This window comes from Somniosus microcephalus, chromosome 10 (genome assembly GCF_052327205.1).
Source record: "Somniosus microcephalus isolate GS21.2 chromosome 10, FLI_Smic_1.0, whole genome shotgun sequence".
NCBI classification, from domain to species: Eukaryota; Metazoa; Chordata; class Chondrichthyes; order Squaliformes; family Somniosidae; genus Somniosus; species Somniosus microcephalus.
In genome coordinates this window covers 199,046,603-199,065,259 of record NC_140996.1, presented here as the reverse complement: position 1 = coordinate 199,065,259, position 18,657 = coordinate 199,046,603, and the positions used below count along the sequence as shown (strand labels likewise).

General features: G+C 50.2%; 1 protein-coding gene across 1 annotated transcript in view; it reads right to left on the bottom strand.

Annotated features, from left to right (window-relative positions):
* The window catches only part of LOC147111989 (copper-transporting ATPase 2-like), a 122,401-nt gene extending 104,525 nt beyond the window's left edge, over positions 1 to 17,876 (bottom strand). The window contains 1 exon segment of the mRNA XM_085999439.1: positions 17,474 to 17,876. Within this exon segment, the coding sequence (XP_085855565.1) occupies positions 17,474 to 17,734 (261 nt within the window). The 5' untranslated portion in view covers positions 17,735 to 17,876.
* Between the last annotated feature and the right edge of the window lie 781 nt (positions 17,877 to 18,657).

Genomic DNA, 18,657 nt, shown 5'->3' with positions numbered 1-18,657 from the left:
AATTCTTCCACAAATCCCAAGATGTCAGCAGCGAACCCAATGAGACAATCAATGATCCGGACCAGCAGACAGAGGGATCCGCAGTGCAGCAACCGAAGAAGAAAGAGTCAAATTGGACCCCTCCGGAGGGTCGCTGCCCTAAGCTTGACATGTATGCTCAAGCTGTCAGGAGATGCATCAACACCAGATTCATCAGCCGCACTCAAGACAGTCCAGAATGTCACCCGAGCACAACGCAACACCATCCACGCTCTCAAGACCAACCGCAACATCGTCATCAAACCAGTAGACAAAGGAGGAGCCATCGTCATACAGAACAGAACGGACTATTGCAAAGAAGCATACCGACAACTGGACAACCAGGAACACTACAGACAGTTACCCGCAGATCCGACCAAAGAACACACCCGCCAACTCAACAGACTGATCAAGACCTTCGATCCAGACCTTCAAAGCATCCTATGCGCTCTCATCCCACGTACTCCCCGCGTGGGAGACTTCTACTGCCTCCCAAAGATACACAAAGCCAACACACCCGGACATCCTATCGTATCAGGCAACGGAACCCTGTGTGAGAACCTCTCTGGATACGTCGAGGGCATCCTGAAACCCATCGTACAGGGAACCCCCAGCTTCTGTCGTGACACTACAGACTTCTTACAGAAACTCAGCACCCACGGACCAGTCGAACCAGGAACACTCCTCGCCACGATGGACGTCTCGGCACTCTACACCAGTGTGATGAAATATTCCATTCATCACTGCCTGTGACTGTGGTTGGTTTCAGGTTCCCCCTTACCATTGTATTGCCTGTGACTGTGGTTGGTTTCAGGTTTCTCCTCACCATTGTATTGTATATTGGAATGTATGGAATGTGTTGTGTGTAGGGCTCCGCCCATACCTGGCCTCTAAGCCAGCTCAGTCTGGCCTCACAGCCAGTACTGTAGACCTCCAGGGAAGATACCTCTCTCCACTGCGTGTTATCTTCAAAGTTAATAAAAGCCTTGTTTTGTTTCGCTAACATCGAGTCTCGGGATTATTGAGGCACATCAATTTTATTAACTTATTTTTCAACACAATGGATCAACTCCTGAAACCCGAACGTTTGGATTTGGATCAGCATGCTCCGGACGCATCAGCACGCTTCGGACACTGGTTTATGTGTATGGAATTCTTCCTGGACAATTCCGCAGCCGTCAAAGACGCTACGGACGCTGCGAGTATGAAACTCAGAATTCTGCGGAATTGGGTAAGCCACCGGGTTTACCCCCTCATCCAAGACGCCGACATGTACCTGGCCGCCTGCGACATCTTAAAGGCGCATTACCAGCAGCCTACGAATGAGGTGTATTCTAGGCATCTGCTCGCCACTCGCGCACAGCGACCTGGGGAATCGGTGGAGGAGTTCCTAGGCACCCTGAAAATGCTTGGCAAAGACTGCAAGTGCCGAGATGTAAAAGCCGCAGTGTACACCGACGAGCTTGTTCGCGATGCCTTTATCACAGGCCTCAGCTCCACTTACATCCGGCAAAGACTGCTGGAAAAAACGGGATTGGACCTGAAACAGGCTGCGGACACCGCGCGATCCCTGGATGTGGCCCAGAGAAACTCGGACGCCTACTCTTCAGCCCGCGCCGTCCACGCCACCACATGTGCACCAAGGGCGCCACCATCTTGGAAGGCATCTTCCCCGCCCGGCAGCCCGACACCGTCGGGGCCCCGCTCTCCCCCCAGAAGCCCTACGACAGCCGCGACGCGTCGGGGACCCAACTGCTACTTCTGCGGGCAGCCAAAGCACACCAGAAACCTGTGCCCGGCGAAAGGCACCACCTGCTTTAAGTGCGGTAAGAAGGGGCACTTTGGGAAGGTGTGCAGAGGGAACCCCGCTGGAAAACCAAAACCCGCCACCGCTACGTGTGCGCCGTGGGAGCGGCCATCTTGGACGCCATCTTGCCCGACCTCGTGGGGTCCGCCATCTTGTGAGCAGACAGCGCGGATGCCATCTTGTCTCGATCAGGGCCCTACAGTGGCATCGGTCACAGTGGACCAGACCAGGCCCCACCCGCTATCCAAATCAATGGTGGACATCGAGGTAAACGGGTGCGGGGTTAAATGTTTAATTGACAGTGGAAGCACGGAGAGTTTTATCCACCCGGAACTGGCACGACAACTCTCCCTAAAGGTGGTCCCTACTCGGGGTACCATCTCTATGGCTGATAAAACCCAGACATCGACCATTCTGGGTTACTGCACGGTACAATTGTCCGTTAACGGGACTGTATACGATCATTTTAAAGTATTAATCATGAAGAATCTATGCGCGAGCGTGATCTTGGGCCTGGATTTCCAGTGCAACCACCAAAGCATCACGCTCAAGTACGGTGGGTCCCAGCCGCCCCTCACAGTGTGCGGCCTGGCTACCCTGAAGGTAAAGCCGCCTTCGCTATTCGCGAACCTTACCCCTAACTGCCGGCCAATAGCGACCAAAAGCAGGAGGTACAGCTGGGAGGACAGGCGGTTTATCGCAACCGAGGTAGACAGGCTCCTGAAAGAGCGCATTATTGAATGCAGCAATAGCCCGTGGCGCGCCCAAGTGGTGGTGGTAAGGGGTAGCGAGAAGAAACGGATGGTGATCGACTATAGCCAAACGATCAACAGGTACACCCAACTAGACGCCTACCCGCTACCCTGCATATCAGAAATGGTGAACCAAATCGCCCAATACCGGGTGTTCTCCACCATCGACCTCAAGTCAGCGTACCACCAGCTCCCTATCAGACCAGAGGACCGCCCGTACACCGCCTTCGAGGCGAACGGACGCCTCTACCAATTCCTCAGAGTCCCCTTTGGGGTGACGAATGGGGTCTCGGTCTTCAAGAGGGAGATGGATCGCATGGTCGATGACCACCACTTGCAGGCAACCTTCCCCTACCTCGACAACGTCACCATCTGCGGTCACAACCAGCAGGATCACAACTCAAACCTCGAGAGGTTCCTGAAAACCGCACAAAAACTCAACCTCACCTACAACGAGGACAAGTGCGTTTTCAACACCACGCGCCTCTGCATACTAGGCAGCGTGGTGGAGAATGGGGAAATCGGACCAGACCCCGACCGATTGCGCCCCCTACGGGAGCTGCCCCTGCCCAACACTCCCAAAGCCCTGAAAAGGTGCCTGGGGTTATTTTCTTATTATTCCCAGTGGGTCCCCAACTACTCCGACAAAGCCCGCCCCCTCTTGAAAGCATCCTCTTTTCCGCTCTCTGCTGAGGCCCACGCCGCCTTCAAAAGCATTAAGCAGGATATTGAGCGGGCCACGCTACAGGCAGTGGACGAGAACACTCCATTTCAAGTGGAAAGTGATGCGTCTGACTTTGCCTTGGCGGCCACCCTCAACCAGGCGGGACGGCCCGTAGCTTTCTTCTCGAGGACCCTCCAAGGGCCTGAGATCAGACACTCCTCCGTGGAAAAGGAGGCCCACGCCATCGTGGAGGCAGTGCGCCACTGGCGCCACTACCTAGCCGGCAAACGCTTCACCCTACTTACCGACCAACGGTCGGTAGCGTTTATGTTCAATAATAAACAGAGGGGGAAGATCAAAAATGATAAGATTCTTAGGTGGCGGATCGAGCTCTCCACCTTCGAGTATGACATCATTTACCGGCCAGGGGCCCTTAACGAATCCCCAGATGCCCTCTCACGAGGGATGTGTGCCAGCGCCACCGGGGATCGGCTACAGACCCTCCACAATGACCTCTGCCACCCAGGGGTCACGCGGCTGTTCCACTTCATAAAGTCCCGCAACTTACCCTACTCGATTGAGGAAGTTCGGTCTCTGACCAGGAACTGCCGCACTTGCGCTGAGTGCAAGCCTCAGTTCTACCACCCTGATAGAGCCCACTTAATCAAAGCTACACGGCCCTTTGAGCGGCTCAGCTTAGATTTCAAGGGCCCCCTCCCGTCCGTCGACCGCAATGTTTACTTCCTGAACATTGTGGACGAATACTCCCGGTTCCCATTCGCCTTCCCCTGCCCAGACATGACCAGCGCCACGGTCATTAAATGCCTCAACAGCCTGTTCTGCCTGTTCGGTATGCCGAGCTACATCCACACGGATAGGGGGGCGTCCTTCATGAGTGAAGAGCTACGCCAGTACATGCTGTCCAGGGGTATCGCCACGAGCCGTACCACCAGCTACAACCCCCGGGGTAACGGTCAAGTGGAGCGAGAGAACGGGACAGTATGGAAAGCAGTCACTCTAGCTCTAAGGACCAAGGGCCTCCCTATCTCCCGCTGGCAAGAAGTCCTCTCAGATGTGCTCCATTCGATACGGTCGCTATTGTGTACTGCCACTAATGCCACGCCTCATGAACGAATGTTTAGCTTCCCCCGGAAATCCATCTCAGGCGTATCCATGCCATCATGGCTCTCCACCCCGGGTCCGGTATTCGTGCGAAGGCATGTGAGGGGCCATAAGACGGACCCTCTCGTGGAGCCAGTGCACCTACTCCACGCCAACCCCCAATACGCGTATGTCCGGCACGCCGACGGAAGGGAGGACACCGTGTCAATAAAAGACGTCACCCCAGCCGGTAACGACAACAACCACGGCAATAGCAGCAACAACGACCACAGCAACTCTTACCCACCCACTACTCTTTCATCACCCCCGGAAGAACATCGACCAACGGCACCCCCACCAACCACCCCTTCAACAACCCTGGCGGCACCCCCGGCAGAGACCCAGGAGGCCACCGGGGACACCCAGCCGACACCCGTGACACCACAACAGCCACGTCGGTCGCAGAGGACTACCAAACCCCCGAACAGACTAAATCTATAGAAGGGGTGAATGTGATGAAATATTCCATTCATCACTGCCTGTGACTGTGGTTGGTTTCAGGTTCCCCCTTACCATTGTATTGCCTGTGACTGTGGTTGGTTTCAGGTTTCTCCTCACCATTGTATTGTGTATTGGAATGTATGGAATGTGTTGTGTGTAGGGCTCCGCCCATACCTGGCCTCTATGTAAGCCAGCTCAGTCTGGCCTCACAGCCAGTACTGCAGACCTCCAGGGAAGATACCTCTCTCCACTGCGTGTTATCTTCTAAGTTAATAAAAGCCTTGTTTTGTTTCGCTAACATCGAGTCTCGGGATTATTGAGGCACATCAACCAGTATCCCCCACGATGACGGCATCGCTGCGACAGCCTCAGTACTCAACACCAACAACAGCCAATCTCCAGACGCCATCCTACAACTCATCCGCTTCATCCTTGACCACAATGTCTTCACCTTCGACAACCAGTTCTTTACCCAAACACACGGAACAGCCATGGGGACCAAATTCGCACCCCAATACGTCAACATCTTCATGCACAAGTTCGAGCAAGACTTCTTCGCTGCACAGGACCTCCAACCAACGCTATACACCAGATACATCGACGACATTTTCTTCCTATGGACCCGCGGCGAAGAATCACTGAAAAGACTACACGATAACATCAACAAGTTCCATCCCACCATCAAACTCACCATGGACTACTCCTCAGAATCGGTTTCATTCTTGGGCACACGACTCTCCATCAAAGACGGACACCTCAGCACTTCACTCTACCGCAAGCCCACGGACAACCTCACGATGCTCCACTTCTCCAGCTTCCACCCTAACCACGTTAAAGAAGCCATCCCCTATGGACAAGCCCTGCGAATACACAGGATCTGCTCAGACGAGGAGGAACGCGATGGACACCTACAGATGCTGAAAGACGCCCTCGTAAGAACGGGATATGACGCTCGACTCGTCGATCGACAGTTCCGACGGGCCACAGCGAAAAATCGCATAGACCTCCTCAGAAGACAAACACGGTGTGGTAAACCACTGTTTGTTATTGTTGTTGTTGTTGTTGTTGTTGTTGCACACTGTTGTGCCTATGCATGCCTCAGCTGACTCCGCCCCTGGCTCCACCCACATGCCCGGGTATAAAGGTGACTGCTCTGCAGCCCCCTGCCTTTTGGATACCAGGCAACCACGAGAGGCATGCTCTGTTCTTTGCTAATAAAAGCCTATTAATTAACTCTCTGTCTTTTATGAGGAATTGATAGCGTATCAATTTTATTAGCAAAGCAAAATGTCGGGTCCAAATGTTGAACAGCAGGAGCTGCATCAACCGACGGCGCCAAACGCTGAGCAGCAGGCGCTGCTGCGAGCCCTCAGACCAACATGCCTGGACCTAGACCCCCAAGAAGCGGGTTCGGCTACCAAATTCGCACAATGGCTGCGTTGCTTCGAGGCTTACCTGGAAGCCTCAACTGTGACCCTAGACGAAAACAAGCTGAAAATCCTGGCCTCAAAGGTGAGCCACCAAGTTTATACTCTAATCCAGGACGCGACGACCTACGCGGCGGCTATCGATCTGCTTAAAGGGCAATATGCACGCCCGGTAAATACGGTCTATGCCAGGCACCTCTTAAGATCCCGCAGACAGCAGCCCGGGGAATCGGTGGAGGCTTTCCTACGGGCACTACGGATACTCGGCCGAGGCTGCAATTGCAAAGAAGTATCAGCCGCAGCACACACGGAGGGACTGATCCGAGATGCTTTCGTTGCGGGTCTAAGGTCCGACTACTCCCGGCAGAGACTGTTGGAGAAGGGAGAAATAGACCTGAGAAAGGCAGTGTCCCTCGCGCTCTCGCTCGACGCGGCCCATAGGAATATGGACGCTTTCTCCCCTAACCGCTCCGCACCGTGGACGCCGCAACCTTGGGTCATGGGACCGCCACCTCCAACTGCTGCAGCGATGTCCAAGGCACAGAAATGTTATTTTTGTGGCCAGGCAAAACACCCCAGAGCACGCTGCCCGGCGAAAAACGCCACCTGCTCCGGCTGCGGGAAGAAAGGACACTATGTCAGCGCCTGCAAAGGCAAAACCGCTAACGCCAGCAGCGCCGCGTGCGAACCGTGGGGGCAGCCATCTTGTCCGCCATCTTGGGCTCCCCCAGCCGCGTGGGGATCGGGGTCATGGGCGCCGCCATTTTGTCCACCATCTTGGACGCCTCCAACTTCGATCACGGGGGACCCGGACTCAACCACCGCCGCATCCAACGACCACATCGACTCGCTTGACCATACGCTGGCCTCCGTGATGCTGGACCAATCTCTCCCTCATCAACTGTCCAGGTCCATGATGGACATTACGGTAAACGGCCGCGCCACTACCTGCCTTTTTGACAGCGGGAGCACGGAGAGTTTTATTCACCCCGACACGGTGCGCAGTTACTCTCTCCAGGTCCTGCCGACGCGCCATCGGATCTCTATGGCTTCCAAAGCCCAGTCAGCGGACGTCGGTGGCTACTGTGTAGTGACCCTTTCGGTACGGGGCACAGAATACAAAAATTTTAAACTTCTGGTCCTGCCCCATCTCTGCGCTGCCGTTCTACTGGGATTTTCAGTGCCACCTTAAAAGTGTCACATTGGCGTACGGCGGACCCCCCCCCCCACTCACAGTCTGCAGACAGCAGCTTTTAAATCGCCCGCCGCGCACCATCTGCAGCCTCTCTACCCTTAAAGTACCCCCCCCTCCTTGTTCGCTAACCTCACCCGCGACTGTAAGCCCATCGCTACCAAAAGCAGGCGTTACAGTGCCGGGGATAGGAGTTTCATTAAATCCGAGGTAGCGAGACTCCTGAAGGAAGGGATTATTGAGAGTAGCACCAGCCCATGGCGAGCACAAGCGGTGGTGGTGAAGACTGGCGGAAAACAGCGCCTAGTTATTGACTACAGCCAGACGATCAATTGCTACACCCAGTTGGATGCATACCCACTTCCCCGCATATCTGACATGGTCAATCAGATAGCACAATACCGGGTGTTCTCGACGATTGATCTGAAGTCGGCATACCACCAGCTCCCCATCAGGGCTGAGGACCGCCAGTACACAGCTTTTGAAGCTGACGGTCGTCTCTACCACTTCTTCAGAGCTCCCTTCGGCGTCACCAACGGGGTTTCAGTCTTCCAACGGGAGATGGACCGGATGGTTGACCAGAACGCGCTCCAGGCCACTTTCTCCTATCTAGACAACGTCACCATCTGCGGCCACGACCAGCAGGACCATGATGTTAACCTAGAGAAATTCCTCCGTACGGCCCAGCGGCTGAACCTAACATACAACAAGGACAAATGTATGTTTCGTACCACGCGCCTTGCCATTCTTGGCTGCGTAGTGGAGAACGGAGTCATCGGCCCCGACCCCGACAGAATGCGCCCCCTTATGGAGCTCCCCCTCCCCCACTGCCAAAAAGCACTGAAGAGATGCCTAGGGTTTTTCTCGTACTATGCTCAGTGGGTGCCCAACTATGCGGACAAAGCCAGACCCCTCATCAAGTCCGCCTCCTTCCCCCTGACAGCAGAGGCATGTGCAGCCTTCACTCTCATAAAAAGAGATATTGCGAAGGCCACAATGCACGCAGTGGATGAGTCCATCCCTTTCCAAGTGGAGAGCGACGCATCCGACTTTGCCCTAGCTGCAACCCTTAACCAGGCGGGGAGACCCGTGGCCTTTTTCTCAAGGACCCTCCAGGGCCCCGAGATTCGACACTCCTCTGTCGAAAAGGAGGCTCAGGCCATTGTGGAAGCGGTGCGACATTGGAGGCATTACCTGGCCAGAAAACAATTTACCCTGCTCACTGACCAGCGTTCAGTAGCTTTTATGTTTAATAATAAGCAGAGGGGCAAAATCAAGAATGACAAGATCTTGAGGTGGAGAATCGAACTCTCCACCTACAATTACGATATCTTGTACCGGCCCGGGAAACTCAATGAGCCCCCAGATGCCCTATCACGTGGTACATGCGCCAACGCGCAGGTTGATAGACTGAAGACCCTCCACAATGACCTCTGCCAGCCGGGGGTCACCAGGTTCTTCCATTTCATCAAATCCTGTAACCTGCCCTACTCCATCGAGGAGGTCAGGACCTTGACCAGGAACTGCCAAATCTGCGCCGAGTGCAAACCGCATTTTTATAGGCCAGACAGAGCAAGCCTGATCAAAGCCACGCGCCCTTTCGAGCGGCTGAGCGGCGATTTTAAAGGGCCCCTCCCCTCCTCTGACCGCAATGTGTACTTCCTCAATATAATTGATGAGTACTCCCGTTTCCCGTTTGCCATTCCTTGCTCAGACATGACCAGTACCACGGTCATTAAATGTCTGAATGACCTCTTCGCCTTGTTCGGTTTCCCTAGCTATATTCATAGCGACAGGGGCTCATCCTTTATGAGCGACGAACTTCGTCAGTACCTGCTCGCGAGAGGTATTGCTACAAGCAGGACCACCAGCTACAACCCCCGGGGGAATGGCCAGGTGGAAAGAGAGAATGCGACGGTCTGGAAGGCAGTCCTTTTAAACTTGAAATCTAAGGGCCTTCCGACCTCTCACTGGCAGGAGGTCCTCCCTGCGGCGCTCCATTCCATTCGGTCACTGCTTTGTACAGCCACCAATGACACCCCTCATGAGAGAATGTTCTCCTTCCCCAGGAAGTCCACATCGGGGATCTCCTTACCGACATGGCTGACTTCTCCAGGACCCGTCCTACTGCGGAAGCACGTGAGGTCCCATAAGACGGGCCCCCTGGTCGAGAGGGTGAGCCTCCTCCACGCCAACCCTCAGTATGCTTACGTGGTGTACCCGGACGGGCGGGAGGACACAGTCTCCATACGAGATCTCGCACCTTCGGGTGCTCCCGAAACACTTCCTTCGCCACCCACCACTACCCACGCCTACCCCCAGTATGCTTACGTAGCGTACCCGGACGGGCGGGAGGACACAGTCTCCACACGAGACCTCGCACCTTCGGGTGCCCCTGAGACACCACCATCGCCACCCACCACTACCCACACCCCGACCCCTGTAGACGGCATGCCGCAGCCCCAGGACCCGCCTTTGACTACACAACCTCTCATCAATGAGACGCCAGGTTCGGCGTTGGATGCTGCACCATCACCGCCGCTGCTACGACGATCAGGTCGGCATACAAGGCCACCTGATAGACTTAACTACACGAACTTTTAGTTTACACGAACTTTTAGTACACTTCACCCTGCCGGACTCAATTTTAAACAAGGGGTGAATGTGGTAAACCACTGTTTGTTATTGTTGTTGTTGTTGTTGTTGCACACTGTTGTGCCTATGCATGCCTCAGCTGACTCCGCCCCTGGCTCCACCCACATGCCCGGGTATAAAGGTGACTGCTCTGCAGCCCCCTGCCTTTTGGATACCAGGCAACCACGAGAGGCATGCTCTGTTCTTTGCTAATAAATGCCTATTAACTAACTCTCTGTCTTTTATGAGGAATTGATAGCGTATCACACGGGACACAACCAACAGAGTACCCTTCGTCGTCCAGTCCTTCCCCGGAGCGGAGAAACTACGCCATGTTCTTCGCAGCCTTCAACATGTCATCGATGACGACGAACACCTCGCTAAGGCCATCCCCACGCCTCCACTACTCGCCTTCAAACAGCCGCCTAACCTCAAACAGACCATCGTTCGCAGCAAATTACCCAGCTTTCAGGAGAACAGTGACCACGACACCACACAACCCTGCCACAGCAACCTCTGCAAGACATGCCAGATCATCAACACAGATACCATCATCACACGTGAGGACACCACCCACCAGGTACATGGTACATACTCATGTGACTCGGCCAACATTGTCTACCTCATACGTTGCAGGAAAGGATGCCCCGGAGCATGGTACATCGGCGAGACCATGCAGACACTGCGACAACGGATGAACGGACACCGTGCAACAATCGCCAGGCAGGAGTGTTCCCTCCCAGTCGGGGAACACTTCAGCAGTCAAGGACATTCAGCCTCCGATCTTCGGATAAGCATTCTCCAAGGCGGCCTTCGAGACACATGACAACGCAAAATCGTCGAGCAGAAACTGATAGCCAAGTTCCACACCCATGAGGATGGCCTCGACTGGGATCTTGGGTTCATGTCACGCTACATGTAACCCCACCTGACGTAGGTCATCCAGACTCGAGTCGTCGTTGGCTTGTTCTCTCCACACAGATGCGGCTGGACCTGGTGTGATTTCCAGCAAAAAAAATGTTTTTTTGTTTTTCATACAGACCCCAGCATCTGCAACATTTGACCCCTTGTGACCCCACCTCATTGCTCTTTGATGTAATGTTTTCCTGACTGACCTGTTTGGACACCATTTACACCTTTGATTGCTGTGATTATCTTTCTGCCGAGGTGTGATAAATGGCAGTTAGAAAGATTACCTGTAAACATCTGACATTATTCTCTGACTATATAAGCTGTGTTTTTATGCATCTCTCCACTTCACCTGACGAAGGAGTAGCGCTCCGAAAGCTTGTGATTTCAAATAAAGCTGTTGGACTATAACCTGGTGTTGTGTGATTTCTTACGTTATTCCAAGAACAGGAATGGAACCGGTCCGATACCCCCAAGCCTGTGAAGGGCAAGATGCATGTAAATAGCAGGCATGGCCATTGTAAATGAAGAAAGTGTTTCATTACACAAAATGTGGTTCCTTCAAACATGAGAAAGCTATGGCAACAGAAAGCAAAACTAATACACTGACACATAACTGCATCTCACACCCGGGAGACTGTCCAAAACATAAATCACATTCCGACCATCTTCCTTGGCCTTGATTCCACTGCGCCAACCAAAGCATCCAATGCCCCATCAGTGAGGCGTTCCGCCCTCTGCCTCACCCTTTCCATGTCTTGCTAGGCTGGTGCACCACAGGTAGGCTCCCACCGCTTTGAAGGCCGACAAGGCAGTGAGTGTGTCTGGTGATGCCAATTGACCTGCCCCTTTAAGAGCTGGCCGGTGCCAGTGTGTCTCAGGGAAAGTGATTATTGACAGCACCCTCACTGCGCCCCGCTGCGGCGAAATTGGGTTGCGCCGCCGGGTTAGCGCCTTAAGAGTAGCGTGCAGCACCTGATTTAGCGCTGCAATCACCTTTAGGGGCGCTGCAACCCAATATCGCGCTAGGTGGCGTTAAATTGCGCCTGGCGCTAAACTTTGCGCATCGCCAGGACTAGCGCCCCAAACGCGGCTATACCGAATTTCTAGGCCTTAGTTCCTATTGTTTGTAAACTTTCATCTTATTAAGAGCGCATGTTACTAAGTGTGTTCTGCTGAGGTTAGAGTTAATTAATTCATATAATTGGATTGCCTGACTCTGGGATACTCAAAGTGGAAGCGTGTTACATTTCATACCACATGTAAGGAAGAAATGCTTTGGTGGCCTGATAATCTACATTGTTGTATACTAATTCACTACGTGCAGAGTGATAGGACACAGTTTTGTACATACAATGGGGTAGATCTTGACTTTGTGCGATAGTACTGATAGCGAGTCTCTCCCTATTTTTATTTCCCTTAACTTCAGTAGCCAAAGAGTGGATGGCAGGTAAGTGGGACGAGTTGGAGATCGTGGGGGGAGTTGGAGAACGCAGCGAAGTGGGGGGTCGGAGATCAAGATGAGGGTCGGATATTGCGGGGGGGGGGTTGGAGATCATGGGGGTTGGAGATTGGGGTGGGGTGGGAGATGGCGGGCAGGGCGGTTGGAGATCGTGGGGGTCGGAGATTGCAGGGGTGGGTTGGAGATCGTGGGGGTTGGAGATGGCAGGGTGGCGGTTGGAGATCGTGGGGGTCGGAGACTGCGGGGGGGGTGGTTGGAGATCGTGGGGGTTGGAGATGGGGGGGGAGATGGCAGGGGGCGGTTGGAGATCGTGGGGGTCGGAGATGGCGGGGGGGCGGTTGGAGATCGTGGGGGTCGGAGATGGCAGGGGGTCGGTTGGAGATCATGGGGGTCGGAGACTGCGGGGGGGGTTGGAGATCGTGGGGGTTGGAGACCGTGGGGGTTGGAGACTGCGGAGGGGGTGGAGATCGTGGGGGTTGGAGATTGCAGGGGTGGGTTGGAGATCGTGGGGGTCGGAGACTGCGGGGCGGTTGGAGATCATGGTGGTCGGAGACTGCGGGGGGGGTTGGAGATCGTGGGGGTTGGAGATGGGGGGGTGGGAGATGGCAGGGGGGCGGTTGGAGATCGTGGGGGTTGGAGATTGCAGGGGTGGGTTGGAGATCGTGGGGGTCGGAGATTGCAGGGGTGGGTTGGGGATCGTGGGGGTCGGAGACTGCGGGGGAGGGGGTGGAGATCATGGGGGTCGGAGTGGGTGTCGGAGATCACGTGGGTGATGTCGGAGATCGTGGGGGTGCAAGGGTACACAGAGATAAGCTTGTTGGAACTGGGGGGAAACACTCCTGCTCCTCCTGGCCCACAAGCAGTGCTGTAAAGGCACTTACCTTATGGACCCAGCCCTATGTTTCTCGTCTCCTTTTATCTACCAGGATTCCCGAGCCCCAGGAAATCTGTCCGATATTAGTTAAAAGTAAAAATCTTTTAAAATGGAGGCGCGCAGTGTAAAAGTCAGATAGCCAGGTGGTGAAGGATAAAATACTAGATCCTAGTCTTCAGTCGCTTACAAGCCTTTATTTCCAGAAACACACATTACATGCCCTGCAACCCCAAGACAAGCTTCCCCCCAATTCCTGAGCCTTGACAACTCTAATAGGTTTAATGTGACTCATGATTTGAGCATCAAATTTACACCAGTACAATCAATGTACTGTACATCAGAATTTTGTCTCAAAACCATTTATGTCACCGGCGTACTTTAAATAGTGTAGCAATTGCTGGAGATAATTGCACTTCAATGTCCAAAGCTTATGACTAGTGAATTAGTGGGAACAAAATGTGGCTGTTGTGAATGTTGGCACTTGTAGCAACCACTTTCTTTAAATATTGATTAATATTGTGGTTCTTGGATCACTAAAAAGGACATACTCTCTACTGAACTTCTCATTACATAGCCTTGACTGTCCCACCCACTCCGTCCCATATTTTTAGAGGGGGGTGTGGTGAGAGATGAGAGGAACTGTTCAAGTCAAAGCAAGGGTTGATATTGATGGGGAACAGAAAACTGTTCCCACAGTCAGCATCAAACTCTCTCAGATCAGGTGTAATGTGTAATAACAACAGAAAATGCTAGAAAAACTCAGCAGGCCAGGCAACATCCGTGGAGAGAGAAATAGAGTCAACGTTTCAGGTCGAAACCCTTCGTCCAGACTGTAAAAGCACAGGAAATGAAACAGATAAAAAGGCCAGTTTGGGGGCTGGGAAATGGGGATGAAAGAACAAAAGAGAAGTGAAGAGACATTAAGAGGTATTCAAAACGAGACGAGATGGTGATAGGACTACTGGAGAGACAAAAGACGGCTCTAGGTGTAATGTGTGTCAGACGCAGGCCTAAATTTTCCAAATATGCATTAACCCTTAGGCCTTGCCTAACTGCAAAGCAAATTGGAAAATTACGGGTAATACGACCATGATTTACTGATACGGGCTGTGGGTGAGGTTCTCTGTGCTAGTGCATACTCAGAAAAACCCCCACACTGTGTAAAAAAAGAGCTGCTAGAGAGTAAGGAGAGCGAGACTCAAGAAAAAGAGGTGGAAGGACAGAAAGAAAATAAGACAGAAACTCTGCTGGGACAAAACGTCAAAAGCAAAAAACCAAACAACAAAAAGATATTATTTTCATTCAGAGAATACAGGAAGGGGTGAGCTGTGAAGTTTGCAGTAGCAGCTGGTTAGCTCAAAACGTGGCCTGTCGAAGGTGCCACTGCCATGAGATTTTGCCGTGTGGAGAACACTGAAACCATTATTATTTATGGACTGAGGAGGCAAAGATGAAATCTAAACATGCAGTATTGTTTAATACTTTAATTGCATGTTATTCAATATGAGTTGCTGCTTTCACAAGATCTTAAAGTTCATTGTATACTGAAAAAGGTGCAGTACTCAGATTTAAATTTAATAGCATTTAAATGGGTGAAATCTATTTTTTAAATGTCAAGAGAAATAAAATACTTAGAGGTTATTAGAAGATCATCAATGCAGTGTTGAAAAGTTCTGTGAATGTACAAATTTTTCTAATATTTTTAAGTAGCTCAGTTCCTCAAACATTTCTAAAGGGAGTTCTGAACAAAGTTATTCCCACCACAAACCAGTTTGTCAGCACTTGCTCGCTTCCCCATCACTTTTCGGAAGACAATTTCTTGCTATGAATGCCTTTTCTGCTCACCTGTACCTTAGCACTAACCCAATGTAGGTTAAAATTGTGTTTTAAAAACCACAAGAATCTCTGTCCCTTCTGAATGCCTACCAAAAATCATTCACTTAGAGCAGAGTTTCTCTCGTCACAGATTACTGAAGCATTATCAGGCAAATTTTTACATAAAATATAACAATTGTTGAATATTTCTTGTAGGAAAAAAAACTCATCAAACTGGTACAGGGTTCTTACAGCATATCCTGCTTCCAGCACCATCTTTAACAGACTGTACGTGTTCCACTATAGGGCATTTTGACAAGGGTTGGCTGCATGTGTGTGCATCATTTATAAATATGTTGCAAAGGTACTAGGCAAGCAATTATTAAGCACCGAGAATCCTTGGTTAAGATCTTCCAGTTGCACAGCTTTGCTGATTTGCTCGTGCGAGTCCATGGAGTTCCACACCTGTGCAATTGCTGACAACGTGTGTGTGTGTGTGTGTGTGTGTGGAATTTTGCACATGTGCTCAAATTGCTGGCTTTCGTGCATGCACAGAACTGCATAGATTTGCACTTGCACATGATAAAGTTTCAGCACACAAAGAAATACAAAGAAGTTACAACAAGGAAACAGGTCATTCAGCCCAACCAGTCCATGTCAGCAGTTACCCTCCATGCAAGCAAACAGTCCTAATCACATTTAACTGCCCTGTTGCCATATCTCTATCTATTTTTCCTTCAACCACTTATCCAATATAGTCTTTAAGGTTGACACTACTTCCAGTGCATTTCCTCCATCTTCCATGTCATGTTCTATCTTCGAACATTCACATGATCATCCTTTTCAAATCCATGCTACTTCTAACTATTTTCTAAATACATGGTTGCTTCATCCTTAATTAATGGCTCTAAAATTACCCCTGCCGCAGATGAGCTAATTATCATCTGTAATAATCCAGATTAGCTCTATCTCCCTTTTTAAAAATGGGTACTACATTGGCCGCTCTCCAGTTCACACTCAATAAAGCCATGGAATTCTGGGGCCTCCTCTCTCTCGGGATCCTAGGATGTATCCAGTCAGGCTCTTGGTGCTTTTTCTTCCTTTAGCTTAACTAAATTATCTAAAAAATTGTTCTTTTATCGATTGCTCATCTCGTTCTCGGCCACTTCAGGATTCAGCTCCTCTCGGACATCCTTCTCTAGTATATTCCCGATTGATTTGAATCAAAAGACCTAAGATTGTGAGTGCAAAACAAAAACATATATAGTGGGATCTGGGAGACACAAGCTTCCCTGTATCCGTCGGCAGCCCAAGAGTTAAACTATTTAGCTTAATTCAGCCCTTCAGCTGGTTCCAAGCCAGCCACCCATTAGGAGTTAGCAAGCCTTACTCTCCCCCCCCCCCCCCCGCCATCTATATTTTTGTTGCAATCATTTTGTTTGTAGCTGCCCCCAAGAGAACAGAATTCTTGATATGGTTTCATTTTTAAACGGTGACTTTTGATCACACTCCCTCTTTAATCCTTCTAAAAAAAAACACAACACTCTCATTAAAGTCATTTGCACCTGTTTTGGCATCTTCAGACAGCAATGACTAATGACGGGCCCCATCAGCCACCTGTCATAATTTGGTCCTTTAAAGTTCGAGAGGATATTTATTACATTTCTGACCTAATTAGGAGTTGACAGCAACATACAGTTGTTATCATGTTGCTCCTATGTTATGCCCTTCACTATCCAGTGCCAGTATCAGTGAACGTTTGACCACTGGTTTTGTTCTCCCTTGACAATGCGCAGTGACACTAATAAGTAACAGCAAATACAGCACAGAATATTTCCCTTTAATACATGGATGACCTTAAACCATTTTAAACATGGCAGGTAGATACATATTTGGGAAAAAAGTAAACTTAAAAAAGCCAGGCAAGTCTTCAGCCCAGTGGACAGACTACTACTGCATTTACTACAGTAATTCTACTGATTCTTTTATACAATAAAGATTCAAAGGTCCAGCGCTACTATTAAAACTCCATCTGTGCATTAAGCTACTTGTCACAGCAACATCGGCTGCATCGTGTTACCATCGCAGAAGCCCGCCGTGCAATTTGAAATGGAACTACTCTGATCAAAGTAATTCTTTCTGTATACAGAGTAAAGGTTAACATGGATAGGAGTGCGATTTCAGGCACACCTTGAGTTCAGAACACACTGATAAACCACCCTCACATGGCTCTAGGCATTTATAATTTCTGAAATCTTTGTTACGGGTTAATCCACATTAAATGGACATTCTGACTGAAATTTTGTATTGTACGAACCTGATCTGCATTTGTCTCCTTCTTGCCAGAATTACACTTCTGTGAAACTGTGCCTTCTTCACACTGAAGGAACTTTTTATTTCTTTCTTGTTCCATATGATCACTGACAGTCCAGGGGGCGCTTACACTGGCAGGTGAGTGACCCGCAGTTGCAGAAACCAGGGGCAAGAGGCCATCGCCACGCAGATCAGAATCTGCACTAGCTGCCTCGACTTTATCTTGAACTTCACTCCATGAGGTTTCTCTTTTAAATCCCTTCATATCAATCAACTAAAATAGTCCAGGGACTCAAAAATATCCCGAGAGACTAAATGCTTAGTACTACTATGGCATTTGACAAGATTGGACCTTGTTGTGAAGCCCAGGTAAACATGACTACAATGATCGAGTTCTCAGTGGTTAAACAAATACAGCAATCTGCCCACAGCGTCACACCCACTTCAAACATTGGCTAACAATTTCTTCATTGCACTCTCTCTGTTCAATGAACTGTCTGCAGCACTATTAATCTTTGCACACGGCATGCCAAACTGAAAGCAGTTTATTGTATCTATTACTGAATGAGACTTGCGGGGAAAGTCTTGTGCAAAGTTGCTTCAGTTTGTGTATCATCTGATGCTATGTGCATAGTTTTGCGATTAGTAAACACTAATGAACTTGTGAAGTAATTTCAGGCCTTTGTTAGAACTGCTGTGGTGGTTTTTAATAGAATCGGTTGTTTTACAAATTAAAACATTTAGCTCAATTTTACACGCTGTTAAGCATTAACATCAAACTGAATTAAAATCATCTGAATTAATCAATAGATTCTGTATCAGAAAACAGCATGAAAACTGCTTTTCATTTATCTTGCACTCTATAAAGCGACACTCGATTTGAAATGTTCGTCACTAAAGCAGACACTTAACTGTAATCTTGAGTGGCACAGTGAAAACAAAAATTGAATCTTAAGCAGCTGAAAGTGTAAGTTAGCAACACCAAATACACATTTGGCGAGTTCTTTAACATTAATTTCTATTGTGCTTTCATGTTAGAACAGTAACAATTAATTTGACTCATGGAGCACAGGAAATTTAAGTTACTTTTAGTTTGAATACAGTATATATTCATACATCAGCCTTGGCTCAGTTGTATCACGCTTGACTCGGTCACAAGGTCTTAAGTTCAGAGACGTGAGCACATAA